At 42.0% G+C, this 19,910-nt stretch overlaps 1 protein-coding gene across 1 annotated transcript in view; it reads right to left on the reverse strand.

Moving 5' to 3' along the window:
• Positions 1-18,884, reverse strand: part of LOC121270842 (transmembrane protein 273-like) — a 69,810-nt gene extending 50,926 nt beyond the window's left edge. The window contains exon 1 of the mRNA XM_041176365.1: positions 18,757-18,884. Coding sequence (XP_041032299.1) covers positions 18,757-18,817 — 61 coding nt within the window. The 5' untranslated portion in view covers positions 18,818-18,884. The remainder of the gene's footprint in view (positions 1-18,756) is intronic.
• Positions 18,885-19,910: the final 1,026 nt, after the last annotated feature.

Below are 19,910 nucleotides of genomic sequence, written 5' to 3' on the forward strand. Positions count from 1 at the left end.
TTTGCCTGTTTTCTTAACAAATTGGTGAGAGGTACAGCTATTGTGCTGAAGTTAGGCACATACTTCCAATAAAACCCACACATTCCCAAAAATCTCAGGTTTTTGCTTTTAGTTTTAGGAATGGGAAATTCTATTAGAGCATTCACTTTTGCTATTCTTGGCAATACTGGCCCTTGTCCTGTAATGTGATCTAGGTAAGTTACCCTTGCTTTTGCAAATTCGCTTTTGGCCAGAATTATGACTAAGCCAGCCAATTACAATTGCTTAAACAGGTCCTCTAATTGCTTTACATATTCTTCCCATTTGTTACTATATGTTACAAAATTGTCTAAATAAACCACACAGCTAGGTACTTCAGCTATGACTTGATTCATAAGTCTCTGGAATGTAGCTGGGGTGTTTTTAACCCAAGCAGCATGACTAGACATTGATACAACCCATTTAGTGTAACAAAGGTGGATATTTCTTTAGCCCTTGTTGTTAATGGCACTTGCCAGTGTCCTTTCAATAGATCAATTTTACAAAGAAATGAGGCACTGCCAACCCTAACGATGTAATCCTCTAACCGAGGAATTGGGTACAAACCTGTACTCATTACTACATTCACTTTCCGCTAGTCTATACAGAATCTAGTGGGTCCACTACCAGTGGACTCCAGCCACTTTGGCTAGGTTTAATCAAATGATTGTCCAGCATATACTGGATCTCTGTTTCTAACTGAACTTGTTTTCCTGGGCTCAACCGATAATGTTGTTTTATTGGCACTGAATCTCCTATGTTCACGTCCTGTTTAGCTAAAGTAGTACATCCAGGTGTATTCCTACAAATTCCCTTATACTTCCTAAGTACCTTATTAGATTTTCCCTTGGTCCTTCCTCTAACTATGAGAATGCAGTGTTTAACTGTCCCAGTACTGTCGTATTGACAAGTCGAATTGTAGGAGGTTCAATTTGGGCACTGTCTACTTCTCCTTCTACCCTGCCCTTACTGTCTCTGTCATCCTCCACTACTCCTACCACCTGGCACACTTGATCTGTCTTATCCTCTTCTCAGCGATGATATTGCTTCAGTATGTTTATATGACATAACCATTTCTTCTTCCTACACTCAGGAGTATCTATCAGATAAGTCACTTTACTAACTCTCCTAACTATCTTATAGGGGCCACTGAATTTTGCTTTCAGGGGTTCACCATTGCTTACACACAATGTCACTACACATGATGGAAAAATACCAGGAACCTGTTCTTGTAACTGCTCCATCTCTTTAGCCTCTCTTGGACTTTCCATAATTATGGGCGAAGCTATGACCTTCACTCCTGCCAAATCATTCCCCAGGAGTAAATCAAATCCATCCATGGGTAGTTTCTTAACCACACCTACAATCACTGATCCAGACTACAAATCACACTCCAACTGCACTTTGTACAAGGGAACTGAGATATACCCTCCACTTATCCTGTTTACCAATACTTTAGCTTTCACTGAACTCTCTGGAGGGAAAACTAGGTCCTTCTCCAGCAGGACAGTTTGAGTAGCTCCTGTGTCCCGTAATATAGTTATAGCTTTAGCTGTCTCATTTGATGAAAAAGGAGTTATCTTTCCTTTAGGCAAAAACCCTTTATATCCCTTATTTACCTTATTCACTTCACCTGCATTCACAGCAGTGGTTACCTCCAGATCCCTATTTGTAGTTAAAGCTACGCTTTGATCCCTGGCATTTTCTTTTTGAGTTCCCTTTTCAGACTCACTCTTACAAACTCCAGTAAGTCCCAAGGGCTTCCCTCGCAACTTCCAGTGTTCTGAACGAATGTGTCCCACTTTATTACAATGGAAACACTTAGGCCTTCGAGTTTCAACTCCACCCTCAGCACCTTCCTTCCTGATCTGGGGAGGAGATTTCAAGGTATTCCCAGCTATCCATTCTTTATCCCGGCTACTTGCGTTCCTTCCACTCTCCCATTTTCTATCCCTTTCAAATTTATGGGGGTGATGGAAAAAAGGTTTAGTTTTATGGATCAGCTCATAATCATCAGCCATTACTGCTGCCTGTCTAGCACTTGTAACCCTTTGGTCTTCAACGTGGATTCTTATTACAGAAGGCAGCGAGTCTTTAAATTCTTTCAAAAGAATGGTTTCTCTGAGAACGTTATAGGTAGTTTCAACTCCTAATGCTCATATCCATTTGTCAAAACTACTTTGCTTAATCCTTTCAAATGTAAGTTTGCCCAGCTGTTCCCTTAAATTTCGAAACTTTTGTCTGTATGCTTCAGGGACCAACTCATATGCACCCAAAATGGCCTTTATCACCACACCATAATCCTTAGAAACCTCCTCTGACAGTGAAGCATAAATGTCCTCTACTCTACCTGTCAATTTTCTCTGCATGGGCAATATACAGTTTTCCTTTGGCCAATTCATCTGTTTAGCTATCTTCTCAAATGAAATAAAGAATGCTTCAATATCCCTCAAATTTTGGAAAAGCTTGTGCAAATTTAAACATCTCCCCACTGGGTTCTGATCTGGAAATAAGTCCTGCCTCACCTACTGGTGTCTCTTTTTTAACTGCCAGCATTTTAAACTGGAATTCTCTCTCTATTTCTCTTTCCTCCTTTTCTAACTTCGCCATTTCTAACTCTCTTTAGAATACCCTTTCTCTTTCCTTTTCTGCTGTCTCTAATTTCAATTTTTTTTACTTGCAACTGGATTTGAGCCCGTCACAATGAACCACCCCTTGGAGAACTCAACCTATTGGGTATTCCTTCCAATTTCAAATGCTGTGCCATCTCTTCGACTATCTCTGCCTTCCTAGCTTTGGCAGGCAATCCTACTCTTAATTGACTTGCCAATTCGATTAACCTGGCTTTTGGGACCCCTTGTAAAATCATCAGGGTCATCTCTTCCACTTGCAGGTAAGCTTTAGCAGTTTCCAGTGCCATCTTATTTTTAATAGTAGAAACCTGGTGTTTTCTTTTAGTTTTTATTATTTATTAAACCTACACCCAAATCGACCTTGTCTTTTGTTCCCAAAATATCCAGGACCCAAGCCTGCAAACTTTGCCATGACTCACTGGGGACAGTGTGCTGTAATATCAAACCCCACTGTTTCCCAAAAGCTGAGACAAATGTGACATGTTTGACCAACCAACCAGATTGCTCCAATTCTACCTAACTGTTTAATTTAGGTTAACAGAATACGAGCACCAGATTTGTAAACTTAATAAGTAAATAACTGTTTAGTGAATAATTTATCTTTAACTGGTGGCAAAAGAAAGAAATATGAACTGCTAACTTAAACTCTACCCCTTTCTTAAATCACGATACACACACACACACACACACACACACACACACACACAGACACGCACACACACACACCACATAAACACACAAAACATGGATTGTAAGGGTGGGATAAAACAGTTCAATAGCACCAATTCTGGAGTACAGAATTCAATGTGTTGATTTTGATCGATGTCTTCCAAATTCCTTTCAGTTCTTGTTGATGACACGAGGTGGTCTTCCAGCACTTTCAGTATTTAGTTCACTGATTGAGAACTTGCTTTTCAATGTCTAACAGTGACTTTCCCTTTCTCCTTTTTACAGGGCTTTCCTCAGAGAGAGAGAGCAGGTTATAGAGATATGAGGAAGAGAGATTTTAAATGTTTTCTCTTTGCAGACCAGGAGCTTTCTGCTGCCCTGCTCTTCACAGAAATTCTTGGTCAGGAGCCTATTAAAATGCTGTTGTCAGGCAGCTCCCTTGGTCCAGGAGTCCTTTCCAGCACCATCCTGTCTTTTATGGCACACTCTGTTCCAGGACTGCAACATTATATATATCTGTCACACTGTTCCAGTGGATATGTCTTTCAACCCGCCACCATTATAATTCTAATCCACTGTCCAATAGAAAATAAGAAATATGTTCTTCACAATAGTCCAACAGAAATAAAAAGATATGTTTCTTACAGAGGAATGAACTGAGCTATATCTGCTAGTACAAAAACTCAACAGGTCTGACAGCATCTGTGGAGAGGAATACAGTTAATGTTTTGAGTCCATATGACTCTTCATAATGAGTTATTGAAAATGCTTACTCATTCATGATTCCATGAAAAAGGCATTAGGGATGACTTATTTTCAACAAGAAATCCTAAACATGTCCTTTATAAACAAATTTATGACTTTGTTACACATGATGCATTTGGCAGAATGGAAAGTTCCACTGAATCTAATAACATTTTAGTGAATAACTAGGAACTTAATTCCCAATTCAATAGAGTTCAATATCTACACACACAGATCCTAAATACTGCAGGAAAAGGGAATGAGTCAGCTTGAAGTAAGCTTTTCTTACTTATTTAATTCAGTAACAATCTAAGCCAGTGATGGGCAACCTTGGCTAGTGAGTGGGCCTCATGAGTGGCCCCCCTTCATCTCAGTGGGCTGCAAGATTGAAATTGGGCATGCGCATTAACCATGACCCCATGAATAAGAATAAATACATTTAATACATGCCAAATATTTCATAATGAGTTATAGAAAATGTTCTCATTCACGTGAGAGGAATGGTGTGTTTCATAATGTCTCATTGTGGTATTTTTTTGGAACTGATAACACCTCATTGCAAATTGAGCGAATTGGCCTCCCTTTCTGTTCACTAACAGAATAATCCAGCTCCCTACTCTCTTTTACCATTCTTTCTTCATCATTGATTTTCCTCTTTTTAACTACTTCTTCCCCTGTACCTTTTGATTTTGCATTTGATTCTCCTCCTTTATCACGCTCTGCTTCAACACAAGGCGCTCCATTATATAATTAGGGGCAAATTAAATTACCAGCACAAGTCACATAAAAAAGCGCAGCCTCCCATGTCTACTGGTGTCGTAACCAAGATGGTGTCCCGGGATAGGGTCATTTTGAGCTTACATACCAAGAATTTGCGGGGCCTTGCCGATTGAACATTAGCAGCGCTTTGATTGGGGGAGCGCACGGCTCTCACAGTCAATGTTGAGTACAATCAGCACACACCTCACTTCATGTGCCCTTGTTTTGCATGTGTATGACTTTAGCAATACTGATTGGAAAAAAATGACTCGGACAGAAACCAGCGGAATCTGACAACACTGCGCCTAGGCAACAAAATGCACTCAGAACCCTGATGGGTCATACGCGGACTGCAGGCCACAGGTTGCCCACCACTGATCTAAGCTGTTAACTGCTAATAGCCCTCAACTCCACCCTTATAACATAGCTACAGATATTCATAGAAAACCCCCATTGTAAGTATAGAGGACAGGTGAACATACTGAGAGGAGGAAAAGGAAATTTCATTTCGATAGCAACTTTTATGATCTCAGGATGTCCCAAGATGATTCATGACCAGTGAAGTACTCTTGAAGTGTGGTCCCTTATATAACGTAAGAAAATATCACAGCCAATTTAGGCAGCAAGATAAATGGCCAGATAAGCAGTCTTATTAATGTTGGTTGAGTGATATCTATTGGCCAGGACAGTGAGGTCACTTGTAAATTTTGGATCTGAGATTGATAGAATTTTGTTAGCCAAAGGCATTAGGAGATACAGGGCAAAGGCAGGTATATGAAATAAAAACAGAAAGCGGCATTGTGCTGGAGATGGCAGAAATGGCGGAGGATAATCCTTTGAATGCGAAGGTTGGTGGAGTGAAAATTGAGGACAAGTGTTCATATGACATAGGGTGTCAGAGGAATCATGAATGTAGGTGCGAAGAGACTGGACAAGGGGAGAGAGAATGGCGTCAAGATAGGAAGAAATGACTTCCATGGGGCAGGAACAGCTGCTATGATGGGTCTACCAGGATAGTTCTGTTTATGGATTTTGGGAAGGATGTAGAAGTGGGCTGTATGTGGTTGGGAGACTATGAAGTTGGAAGCTGTGGAGGGAAGATCTCCAGAGGAGATAGGGTCAGTGACAGTCCCGGTAACAATGGCTTGATGTTCAGTGGTGGGGTCATGGTCCAGGGGGAGGTAGGAGGAAGTGTCTGTGAGTTGACGCTCAGCCTCTGTGAGGTGTGCACCAGACAACAATAGCACCACCCTTGTTGGCAGGTTGGATAACAAAGTCAGGGTTGGATCTGAGAGAATGGATTGCGGCAAGTTCAGAAGGAGACAGATTGAAGTGGGTGAGAGGAGCAGAGAAATTGAGATGGCTCATGTCGCACCGACAGTTCTCAATGAAAAGATCAAGAGCAGGTAAGAGGCAGAGGGAGGGGTCCAGGTGGAGGGAGAATATTGGAGGCGGGTGAAAGGATCCGTTGAGTGGTGGGAGGATTCTTGCCCAAAGAAGTGAGCACGGAGATGAAGGCGGTGGAAGGAGTTCAGCATCATGCTGAACCCAAAATTTATTGAGGTGAGGGTTTAAGGGTATGAAACTGAGTCCTTTGCTGAGCACAGAACATTCAGCATCAGCAAAAGGGAAGGTCAGAGGGTATAGTGAATATAAAGCAAGAGCTGGGAATAGAGGAAGGGATGGGGTCAGAGGGATGGGAAGGGGTGGAGGGTCCTGGGTGGGCATTGGTACCAATAAGTTGTTACAACTGCTTGCACTCTTTAACACCTGAAAGGCTGAGAAAAAGTTTCTTGTTAAGGTGTCAGTTGAGATGAAGAATAAAATGGAATTGGGGACAAGGATAGCTTTGAGATAGGGTGCTGCTGGAGAGAGAGGTAGAGTGTGTACATATGGTGGCGCATGGCACTGAGAATGAACCTCAGGATGCGGCAAGAACAGTAGTCTGAGGAATGTTGTATGTCCCGGAGATGCTTGTAATCTTGGATGGATTCGAAACATGAGGAATGGAGCTTCAGTTGGAATCTATGTGGGGTAATCGGAGACAGAGACAGTTGCTGAGGAAAGAAATATGGCTGTGAAAGCAAATTTTGGTAAACACCTTATCAAACACCAGGAGGGAAATTGAAAGCAATGATGGTGAACAGGGTGAAAGAGACAAAGAGAAATCCTGTCGGAGAGAAGAGCAGTACTTCTTCAAGGTAGGCATTCCCGGGAGAGAAGTGGCAGTGAACTAAATAGTGGAATCAAAGAAAAATACTGTGGACCCTGGAAATCTGAAATAAAAACAGAAAATGCTGGAAAAACTCAGCAGGTCTGGCAGCATCTGTGGAGAGAGAAACATGACTCTTCTTCAGAGCTGAAGAGAGGTAGAAATGTGATGGATTTTATGTGGTTGAAGAGAGGGAGTGGGGGTGGAGCAGGTGGAGCAAAATAGAAAGTCAGGTTAGGTGAGAGCTCACGAGAGATTTGACAACGATGTCATGGACACAAAGAAAGGGAGTGTTAATGATAGTGTTAAAGACTAAAGAAGGTGCTGATAGTGACATAAAGGTATGATAGCAGAATGTGTTAATAATAAAACAAGGGTCAGGGCTCTGTGAAAGCAAAAGATAAGAACAAGTTACAGATGGTCCTGTGGAGCGAGAGACGTGGGGAAAAAAAAATTTAACGATCAAAATGGAGGACAGAGTTCACGGTCTGAAATTATTGAACTAAATGTTAAGTCAAGTTCCGAATCGGAAGATGAGGTGCTGTTCCTCCAGTTTGTGTTGGGCGTCGCTGGAACTTGGCAGCAGGCCAAGGATGAACGTGTAGGCATGACAACAAGATGGTGAGTTGAAATGGCAAGTGACAGGAAGGTCAGGGTCATGCTTGTGGACTGAACGAAGGGGTTCTGCAAAGCGGTCACCCAGTCTACATTTAGTCTCCCCAGTGTAGAGGAGACCACATTGTGAGCAGTGGCTGCAGTAGACTAAATTAAAAGAAGTGCAAGTGAATCGCTGCTTCATCCGGATGGAATGCTTGGAGGCTTGAATGGTGAGGAGGAAGGAGGTAAAGGGGCAGGTTGCTACATCTTCTGCGATTGCCTGGGAAGGTGCCATGGGAAAGGGGTGAGGAATTGGGGGTGATGGAGGAGTGGACTGGGGTGTCATGGAGCGAACAGCCCCTACAGAATGCTGACAGAGGAGGTCAGGGGAAAATATGTTTGGTTTTGGCATCATGCTGGAGTTCGCGGAAATGGCAGAGGATGATCCTTTGAGTGTGGAGGCTGGTGGGGTGAAAAGGCAGGTATGTGAAGTTACAAGATCAGCCCTGATCACATTGAATGGTCGAACAAGCTCGAGGGGCTAAATGACCCACTCTGCTTCTGTATTCCTATAATAGCTCATCTGCCCTTCTTTGAATTGCGCATATGTGGTCCTAGTTTAACATCTTATCCAAAAGACACTGAAGCTTTGGCTGAATGTTATACTGTAGTAAAAAGAGAAAGTGCTGCAAAAACTCAGCAGGTCTGACAGCATCTGTGACGAGAGAAATAGAGTTAACGTTATGACTCTTCTCATATTGGACTCAAAATGTGGACCTGCTGCGCTTTTGCTTTCGTTTTTATTTCAGATCGCCAGCATCTGCAGTATTTTTATTTTATTTTAGTGCTAATGCTGCAGTGTCTGAATAGATTATGCATTGCAAGCTTCAGTGGACCTTGAGCTCATAACTTGGAGACATGAGTGCTACTGATTAAGCCAAGGCTGAGTCTTCGTGCTTAAGGCTTAAAAAGGCCTTTCAATGTTTAAAAGGTTAATTGACAGCCAGGATGACCCACAACATCAAAATCTCTGGTGTAAAAGAGCTAAAAGGAGTAACTGGGCAACAGATTTGGGAGGTGAATATTGTATGATCAAATTATGTTAGAGTGTGTCAGAACTTATACACTTTGATATGTAACGAATATATTACTTTTTTTTATTTATTCATGGGATATGGGTGTCACTGGCTAGGTCAGCATTTATTGCCCATTCCTAATTGCTCTTGTTCAGAGGGCATTTATGAGCCAACCACATTGCTGTGGGACTGGAGTCACATGTAGGCCAGACCAGGTAAAGGTGGCAGATTTCCTTCCCTAAAGGACATTAGTGAACAAGATGGGTTTTTACAACAATCGGTAATCTCTTAATGGTCATCATTAGACATTTAATTCCAGACTTTTTTTTATTGAACTCAGATAAAAATAAGATTCAAACATGGGTCCCCAGGGCCTTACCCTGGGTATCTGGATTACTAGACCAATGACAATACCACTATGTCATCACCACCCCCAATAATACTAATTATTATATCATTAATTAATATATTAACTAATTAATCGATATATTAATTATTATTATCAATATTTATAATATTGAATGAATGCAAAATGGGAAAAATATTGAAGTGACTTGGAGCTATGGTGGCTGTAGCATTAAGGGTTGTTAGAATTGAATTACATGACTAATAAAGAATGAGCCAGGACATTGTTACTGGAGCATAAAATACATTACATAAAGTAACATAATCCTTCACAATGGGCTCAAATTCACTTTTCAATAAAAAAACATTGCTCTCATATCCGTTTTATTGTTTAGACATTTTCCTTTTAAAGAAAAGAATATAGAACAAGGCAATTTGAATTCTTGATTCAGGATACTATCTACAATGCAACTTGAAGCTGAAATATGTTTGCGAGGGGTGTTGACGAGTGGACTCCCCTCTGCTCCCATGGAAGAAGCAAGATAGAAGGTGTATGGAAGTGTCTGTATTTGTTGGGAACTGAGGGAGATGGCAGCATAATGATGATGTCACCATACTAGTAACCTGGAGACCCAGACTAACTCTCCAGGTTCATGGGTTCAAAGCCAACCATGGCAGCTGGTGGAATTTAAAATCTGAAATTGAAAGCTAATCTCAATAATGGTGACCACGAAACTGCCATTGACTGTCATTAAAAAAAAACCCATCTGATTCACTAATGCCCTTTAGGAAAGGAACCTGCCATCCTTGCCCAGTCTGGCCTACATGTGTCCCCAGACTGACCAGCAATGTGGTCACTTCTTAACTGCCCTGTGAAATGGCCTAGCCAGTTGCACCAGTGGCTCAAGAAGGTGGCCCACCATCATCTTCTTAAAGGCTTAGGGATGGGCAAAAAAATTGCTGTCCTTGCCAGCGATGCCCACATTCCATGAGGAATAAAAATTGTTAAAAAGCAATGTAAGGTCAGGTTAAGCCTCAGTGCTTGGGAAATCCAAGGAAGATCCAAGGGAGCCATTTTTTGGAAAACTTCTAACCTCTTTTGATTAAGAAGAGTGTTATTTGGTGGATTGATGAATAAGGAAGCGTTTCCTTACATGAAGATTAGTCAACGGTTGAACTAGGTTACCAGGACACCACAGAAACAGCCAACTACTGTGATCATAAGGTGAGTGGGTTGTTTTTCTCAGAAGGTGAAATAAAATGGGCTGAAGAGACTTTTTCGTCTGAACCGATATGACGATAGCAGATTAAATCTTGTGATGTCTGTATTTTTCAAAAAGTGCTGAAAGGGGACTTTTGCCACCTGAGAGCATTTTGGAAGCACAGGAAACTGTACGCCTGCCACCAAGATATTCTGACGATTAAACTTAATGGATGGAAAGTCCTGGCTAGGAGGTGCTGAATTTGCTGACCACATGCTTGTGGCACTTGCTGGGGGTACTCAAATGGAAATCTCCCCTTGAGTGTCATAGGGTAGAGATTTCCCTCCGTCGGAGGGGGGGGGAGAAATACAGGATTGGGCGCGTGCGGGCGCACCTCCAATCGGTGCCCCCCGATTGGGGACTTGCTGCCATTTTACGTGGGAGAGCCAATTAAGGCCTGCCCAGCGTGACGTCTGCCAGGAAGCGCTATGCACTCCCCGTGTGGGCTGGGGGAGGGGGGGAAATCCCTCAGCTGAGGAGAGATTGGCGCCAAATTTAAAAATGGTCAAGGAGCAGAGACAAAATTTCCCTGACATGTCCCCTCATGCGACACTGTCACATGAGTTGGGACATGTCCATCACTGTAACTCTAACCTATAATGAATTTTTAAAAACCTACATGAAACCTCATCCCGCCTGTGGATGAGGTTTCATGCTTTTTCTGAAGCCCACCAGGGCTCCCAGCCTGTCCACCAACCTTAAGGTTGGACGGGCAGTCCATTAATTAAATCAATTACTTTTGGAGTGGCCTCAATAGGCCTTTGACAGGTCAGCGGGCACACAGCTGATTCAGTTGCGCCCCCACCAACTTGAAAATGGAAATGATGCGAGGTGACGTCGGGAGTTCCACCCAACATCGTCCCGCATCATTTTACACACTGGCGAGTGTGCCCCGCGCCCCCGCTCGCCAACCTAAATCTCCTGGCCATAATGCATAAAGCCAGAAGACAGAAAAGAGTGACTGTTAAGCATAAAATGTTAAATTTATGCAGGCTTAGACAATCTAACTTTGTTATGAATATTGAATCATAGCTATTTTTGGAATCTGTAGTTCCAAAGCTTGTATCTTTTTGAAACGGACCCTAATTGAAAGGGGAAACCAAATATGCAAGCCGACCCTCCCAGTTTCTAAGGAAACTGAGATTGGAAACCAAAACTTATGGGGAGACTGTACCTGGTTGAAATCATATAAAAGGACACAGAGATCCCTCAGAGCTCAGTAGAAGTTGATGATTCCAGTGGTGCAGTATAGGCACACTGAAGAAGACAGAGACGAGATCCAGAAACTGAGAATAAGCAAATTCACAGTAGCTGCAGCTGTTTCTTTTACTTGAAGATAACATTGGCAGATCTACACCATTCCAGATTTATTGGAGGCCATTATGCTGGCATGTGCCATTTTTGATGATGAAGGTACTAGTAGAACTCAGGTTGGTTGTGCACTGCTGTCAGCTGGGTATCAGGCTGCATACTAGAAGAAGAGGGGCTGAAATTCTTCATAAGGAAGATAGAGTTTTTAAGGACTTTGTGACTGAGTTCGATGAGCTATATGCTAAGTAGACAGCTGCGCCAATTTGTAAGATCTGTCTTAGTTGTATCTGCCATTTAATATGTAATTTACAGTTTATAATCAACTGCAATTCACCTGTTAATTCATGTTTAACTAATGTTGACTTTGGGTTTTAGAATACAGGTGGTCAGCTAAGACAGTATTTAGTATTTGCTTTGTTTGACTCTTGTATAATAAAAATTCTTCTGTTTGAGGCCATGAAATCTTATGGCTTCATTCATTAAGTAAACCATTGGGATTTCAGACTTCTACTTTAAAAAAAAATACTCACCTCTACTAAGATTGCAACAACATCCATGCTACATTTTCAAAGAACAGACTTGCAGTATACTGAATTTTATTCTCTGGGGCTATCTTTCACCCATCATTTCCATAGTCTTCTCCTCAGAGTGATTTTCACGTTGATTCATGCGCCTTCACATTATTTTCATAATCCTTGAGCACAGACTGAACTGCACGTCTGCCAACTGGCCAAGATCCCACAGTGAGTGAATCAACATTGCGAGGTTCAACTAATTGTGCTTATTTGTGTTAGATTTCAACACATTTGTGTCATTAATAAGACTTAAGTTAACAAATTGCACTGTACATAAGCTTAGTGGTAAAAAGTCTTAATTTGTATGTATTATTGGGCTGTTGTTAAAGAAATGCCAACTTAAATATTCTTAAGTGCCAAATACTGCAATAAAGCTTTAAGAAAGAACATGTGAAGTTAAAGCTTGGGCACATTTGGGCTCCAATGAGTGTAGCATTGGCAGTGAACAGAAGTCAAGGTACATTGCTAATTGGCTACAAGAATGGCCTGAGGGCTAGATGTACCAGAGTCTCTGGTCAAAATGGTACAGCTTTGTTGTAGGGAAGCTAGGAGCACTCTTCACATTGGTTAAGAATTACAAACATTTTGGTTGGAAGTTTTTATTTGACACAGGTGCACATACTTGGGCTGGACGTTGCAAAAGCTGCCTGCAAAAAGGGTATAAAAATAAGGGGAGCATCATTGAGGTCTTTGCACTGGCCAAGGGATAGCATTTGTCACAGGACACTTGTTGGGTATTTTGTTGGGAGAGGAGAGTTAGGAGTAGGGAGCTTTCTAGGAAGTTAGCATTTACATTGGACATTGCCAGTTGACGGGCATTTGTCAAGGGCTGAGAAGTTGCCATAAAAATTCAAGATTAGGCTTAATATTAGTGACTAAAGTAATTATCGCAGGTTGAGGATTGCTGTAAGAATCAAGTACCGAGGTCAGTATTAGAATCCAGTGTTAGGGCTATAGGTAATTTTCTTAATAGAGAGTGAATAGAAAACATATGACCACTTAGCTGCTGAGAAATTGTTCGGTCAGCTAAAGTCTGGCTTGGGAAAATCAGTAGTAAAGTACAGGGTTTTCGTCATTTTGGGAAATCTGCATTCTTTGTTAGAAAGCTGTTGTTCCATCGGAGAGAAAATAAAGAGAAACATTTAGCAAGCAGCTGTGAAGTGTGTAGTTTCAGCAGCTAAGGTGGACTGGAAGCTTTAGCATGGAAGGTAGTCTGGGAAACTAAAGTTGGAAGTCTTAAAGCTGCAAAGAGATTTTGCATGTTTGTTGAAGTTGAGTTGACAAAGTTAAAATCTTGAAGAATGTTGTGAGTCAAGAGACCAGGTTCAAGGAACAAAGAAGAAAAGACCCTAAAAGTCCTGGGATCCACAGGAAAGACAGAGTATCATGCCTTGGTGAAATGTTAACTATCAATTTTGTTGTCCAATAAACCTAGTTAGTTAGTTAATCTAAATTAGTGATTATCCTTTTTGCCAATAAGATTATTCCTTGACAAGAATTTTCTTACTCTGGGGTTTAGTACAGAGTACAAATCAAACGTTTGCAAGCCTTCAAGGATATTCTGCATCTTAAGCTGGGTCTTTTCTTAAATTTATTATTTTATGCATGTGGGATTTCAAAGGAATGTTTTTTTAAAAAACTACTAAAGAGTGAATTACTGTGCCCCATTCGAACTATAGTTTTTCATTTTCATTCAACAGTCATTTAAAATCAGGTAGCTCATAAGTGGCAGATTAACAATGATTTAAAATGTTTATTTTTTATGATAAACTCATTTTCAGCTGTTTAATCAAACTTTAATAAGTTACCACTTTTAAAAATATATATTGATAAGCAAATTATTGACCACTCAGTGAATTAAGAGATATGGGGAGCAGGTAAGAAAATGAAGCTCCAGTAGAAGATCAGCCACAAACATATTGAATGGTGGATCGAGCTTGAGGGGAAGTATGGTCTATTCCTGTTCTTATTTTTTATCTTCTTATATCAAGGAACATTTTAAAATATATATATATTTTAAAAGGCTTGTGCATTAGTTCAAAGCATTTGTTGATATACAAATGTGTTTCAGCAGCAACTCAAGGAGAAAAGCACTTTTCAAAATGGGTGCAAGTTAAGTGAAAAATCGCAAAGTGGAAACTCTACCCCCTTGTGTTTAATTAACATATTACATGATTCATATTCATTATAAAGAATGCAGTTTTGATTTTTTTAATGTGATAGTTTTAAGTAAAGTCATGCAATTTTTTTCTAATTAATTTTGTCATTAAAATTAGTCTAAAATTAATTCTCACTTTTCAACCATTCAAAAAAATTATGCCAGTTTTCCATCAGAAATCCCACTGGAATTCAAATGTGATCTGAACAAGTGAGCTATAAAATTTCAGATAACATAATTGTGACTTAATGGTCGTTTACTACTAATTGTGAACTTGCTATTGTTGGCTTTGAATCACACCTACCAAATAAGTCACTATTATTGTCAGGTTGTGCAATATAGAGATATGCTATTAGGACAAATAGGGGAAACCACCCCCCACCCTCCCCCCCCACCCCCCCCCCCCCCCCCCCCATCCGAGAATGTGTACAAGGATTACAATTCATGATTAACCCATGCCCGTTGGGTGTGTGCAGGCAGCATGCCAACTTTGTGCTGCCTGCTTAGTTTAGTGATTTCAGCATCAAGCCAGCGCTAACATGCATTAGCAATATCATGATTGGCTAGCATTACTTCAGGTTACCCTGCACAACCAATAGCTAGCGAATGCCTCTTCAGGGGGAGCTGTATTATGGCTGGGGCAAGTGCTGGCATTTGTGGATGAAGTGACCCCAAGCTGAGAACTATTGAATTAAGGCACAGCATTGGAGAGCACGGCACTGATTTGGAGGCCTTGATGCCGAAGGTAGAAAGGAGGAGAGATGTCCTGTAAGAGCAGGAGGCCAGGAAGCATTCAGACACACCTTCAGAAGGCAGTGGGAGCACAGAGTCATGGAGGCCCACAGGAGCCAAGCACCTAGGACCTAGATGCAGTGCCACAAGAAATTCATTGCCCTCACCGAGCAGTCAAGGTCAGTGTGTACATATTCAAATGCCGCTGATAGCCTCAGACACTGCTCAGTTCACCAAACCCACATCACTCAGCTACTAACAATCGCTATCAATCAGGTCTCATGTCTGACATTCATATGCTTCACTACATCCTCACACACACACACATCGCACAGTCACAAGCCTCACATCTATACCTTACAGCTCACACACACTGCCAGCTACTCGACCATGTCAGCCGCATCAGCCAAACAGATTGGAGGACACTCACTGACACACTTCCCTCTCTCCTACACTTCAAGGTGATGCACAATCAGAGGCAGCAGGAACTAACCGAAAGGGGACAGGCGCAGCTGCAAGATGTGCAACCTGCTCAGGCAATGGAGGAAAACAAGGAGATCATGATGGTGAAGATGCACCTGCAGTCAAATTTCCATTTGCAATGAGCAGCTGAGATACTGACATTGTACCTAACTTAGGGACTAGCATTGGGGTGGGATAGGGATGTGGTGAGACAGCGGCACATGTGGGCTTCTGCCAGATAACAGGGCAAGGACAGCACAAGTGCCGGCTCACCAGGGGACAAAGACCCACATGAACTCTGCTGTAGAGGAATCAGGTGAGCATTTTGATGGGGCAGCATGCAGAATAGCACTGATGGGTGTGCACAAAAAATACCATTATGGTGTATTGGGAAGCCTGTCTGAAATCCTGCAGTCAATGTCAAGGAGCATGGAGGAGTCAACAGGGCACCGAGCTATGCTCAGAGCTTGGAGCCCATCCTTTGCATCAGCACACCCTGGACCCAATCACAATACAGAATCTGATGACGGACATGGCAGCTTCCACTACAGCACAAGCCAGCAGCCACCCAACATTTGAGTGCTGCAGTGAAAGCTCGGACTGAAGTCCAGCAAGGTCAGCCTTGCAAGCTCACACTGCTCCCATCATGGCTGTGGGTGACAGTGCACAAGTACAGGATCTCACAACAGCCCAGGGATCTGGCATCCAGCAGATTACTAAGATCGCAGAGGTGCCACCCCCCAAGAGTGACAGTGGACCCATGAGCCCCAAATGTGCTGTCCTCTCTCAGGAAGAGATACTGTCTCTCCAAGGTGACATGGCAACGCTTGGATAAAAGTCCATGTAATGGACACAACCAATATGTATAAAGGAAACAACAGAACTTTTGATGATAATCCAGTGGCGCACAAAGAAACGCAATGAATTCAGTTGCACACATCTCGGCCTGGATTTTTCCTATGGTGGGCGGGGTGAGCGGCAGCCAGCAGGCGGTGAGCGCGGAGCCAATTAAGGCCCGCCCAGCGTAACGCACAACCGGTGGCGCTCAGCGCTACCTGTGCAGGGGGGGGGGGGAGGAGGGAGAGTCGGGGCCTGTGCTCTTTTGCACATGCGCAAGAGCACGGAGCTACCTCAGGGGGATTAAATACGTGATAAAAATACTTTAATAAATGATGTTAAAATTTATTTAAACATGTCCCCTCATGTGACAGCGACACATGAGTTGGGATATGTTTGTAAAGGTGGGGAAATTTATTTATTTGTTTTTATAAAAGCTTCAGGAAACCTCATCCAACCCATGGTTGAGGTTTCCTGAAAAAGGCAAAGGCCGCTGGGGGATTTTTGCCTGCCCGCCAAGCTTAAGGTTGGACAGGCAGCGTTCTTAAATACTTTAATTACATGCTTAATGGCCTCAGCAGGCCGTTGACATTTCGGCGGCTGCACAGCCGACTCTTGTGCGTGCCCGCCGAACGAAATATTGCAAAGACGTGGGATGACATTGGGACGCACGACCGATGTCATTGCTCGTCATTTTACAGATCGGATGTCGGGCCTGCCCCTGCACGCCGACCGGAAGATTCAGCCCCTGGAATTTTTCACTTCCTGATTGACGTTATTCAAGGGCGAGAAAGAGTGGAAGGAGTCATAGTTAGGCGGCAAGTCTCAGATCTGTGGTGAGGTAGTTGGTCTCAGACTGAGTGATTGCCTCAATCCCAGTTCTGAAGGTAAATGGTTACGTGATCCCTTACTTCTGACTGCTGCACAACGATCCCTGCTTGTAGTGTGCATGTGGATAGCAGACAAGGACATTTTCAGTTGTGATGGTCTCCACAGTTAAATAGCCTAAGTCTGGGCTCATGCACGGAAGGAGATCAAGTGGAAAAATTGTCCGGTCTTTCTCCACAGGAAATAGGAGCACATTGCAGTGCAATTCCCACTCCCTGCGGAGAGCTGGCAAGGGGCAAAGGAAATTATTGAAGCAACTTACCACCTTTAACGGGAACAAAGGAGCAAAGGATAAATCTTGGGAGGCTGTGTTCCTGGCATGAAGCCTCTGCAAAAAAGCTCTACCTATATGAAAGGTTTAGGCCATTCTAAGTCAGGGTCAGGAAATTATGGTAAACTTGAGGACAAGTTTCAAGGGCACACACAACCTTCAAGTGAAACGATAATCAGCAAGAATCAGTAATCTGGACTACACCACATTCAAAGATTTGGGATTCCCTTCTCAGCCCATGACAGTACTGATTTAGCAAACCACAATCACTTACATTGGCAGGATGCTTTCTGAAGCAGCGGAAACAGAATATTCAATGTATTTTGTTTAACAGGCACAGGTTGGCACTGTATAGAGAACCCCCAGGAAATGCAGAATGTCCACTGGCTAGTTCATGCACGTTGGCTGCTGTAGGGAGCGCCCAGCAATACCCATAGGGTTGGTGCAACAAATCGCTTTCTTAATGTGCTATTAGAATGGTAGCTGGTACATTCCTTTGCCGGGGGAACCAAGTGGCTTCCACCAAAGATGGAACTTGGAATAGAAAAAAAGCAAGAAACTGAAGGCCAACAAAATAGAGCTTTTCACACAAATGCAATTAATGCTTTCTTCTTTATTCAAGAATTCACAAGTGGCCAACTTAAAATGGCTGAAAGTGAACAAACTTATTCATAAAGAAATCAATGGAAAGTCAACGTACAGCATAACGAGCTGGTTTAATATCTTCCATTTTGTTGCCCAATTCAAACTTCTTAACTAAGATCCCAAATCCCTCACTTTAAGCTTAGTCGAGGGGTTTTCCTAGTGCTGCATTCAATAAAACTTTGCCAGTTGTTGATGAACCTTAAATTTTCTAAATGCACACTTCAAACCAGAATGGCGATCAGCAATTAAATGAGTTTGTAGGATTTTTCTGCACTGAGGCTATCAAGAAGTTAACAGATCCTCTCAAGATTCAAAAAAATGACTAGGTTAAAAAAAAATACTAGCCAGCATGTCACATAACAGAAAACTTGCTGGATTCAGAACAACTCCTCATCAATAGCTTTTTATTTTATGCACTTAGCCAGAATGTCTGAACATAATGCAGTGGTGTTTATACAAGAAAGCCAGCAGAGCTGGTAAACTACAACTTCTTGATGTACCTGGGGTAGTTTCTCAACAAATGAAAGCATTTTCTTTTAACAAAAGCAACATTTTTACTTACCAAGTGAGAGAATGAGGGCGAGGGAAACCTTAAGCCAGTTGAAAGACAGAACCATTTTCATTTGTCAAATTGGAGCAACTATCCTTTAAAGGTTGAACTGTAGCTTGTATGATGAGTGAAAATGCAACATACTCATAAGGAAACAGCAACCACATCCTGTGAGTAACGTGAAAGATCAACACTTCCTTTTTTGTTGAAACAAAGTGATTTCTTTACCATAAAGGCATTAAGCAAAACAAAATTTGAGTGTTCTGGCCACTGAAAGCACTTTATTTAGAAATTGTTACTAAACAGTCTTTACCCTATCAAAATGATTTTACAGCCTGTCACCTTGTCACTCTTCTCATCATCAACCCTTTACAATGAGAAGCAATTCATCTCCAATTTGTCCCCTTCTGGATTATGGTAGTACAAATGTAGGGGCTAAAACCCACTTGTTAAAGAATTTATGTCAGCAACGGCATCGTGCATTTATATACACCGCTAACACAGAAAAACATTCCCAAGCACTTCACAGAGCTGTAATCAAGGAAGTGGGCGTAGAGTCAAAGACTGAGACATTAGCCAATGGTTGTCAAAACCTTGGTCAAAGAAACTAGTTTTAAGGAAGGTTATAAAAGAGGGAAGGGAAGTGGGGAAGTGCGAATGTTTACAAAATAAATGCTTGCAAAACATGGGTTCAAAATACAGGAATATTGCTAGCATTTTGTATGTTCTTCTCTGATTCCGAGCCTGTCCAGAGGAACATTACCCAATCTGAGCAAGTCTGACAAAAAGACACTGGCATCAAATGTTAATTCTCTTTCTCTCGCCACAGATGCTGCCAGACCCGTTGAATGGTTCTGGCATTTTCTGTTTATAATAGAAGTTTTCCGATTTTTACATTCGATTCACACCTGACGAGTTTAGCACTGGTGTAAATCCAGTTTTCGCCGCCATTAAACTTGTTAAAATGCACCACAAAGCATAAGTCAAAATCTAAAAGTGCAAACTAAGTGATAATTGCCGTCCTTTGAGCTGGGCTTATGGGATGTCCATGGGAAATGAAATGCAAGGTCTGGAGAACTGCACCAATTCAGGAGTACGGACGCGTCAGTCCATTATTTGGTAACTGTGACAGGCAAGTAAGTTATCCGTGTGTTTACATTTCTTGA

Source organism: Carcharodon carcharias, chromosome 28 (assembly GCF_017639515.1).
Source record: "Carcharodon carcharias isolate sCarCar2 chromosome 28, sCarCar2.pri, whole genome shotgun sequence".
Taxonomy (NCBI): Eukaryota; Metazoa; Chordata; class Chondrichthyes; order Lamniformes; family Lamnidae; genus Carcharodon; species Carcharodon carcharias.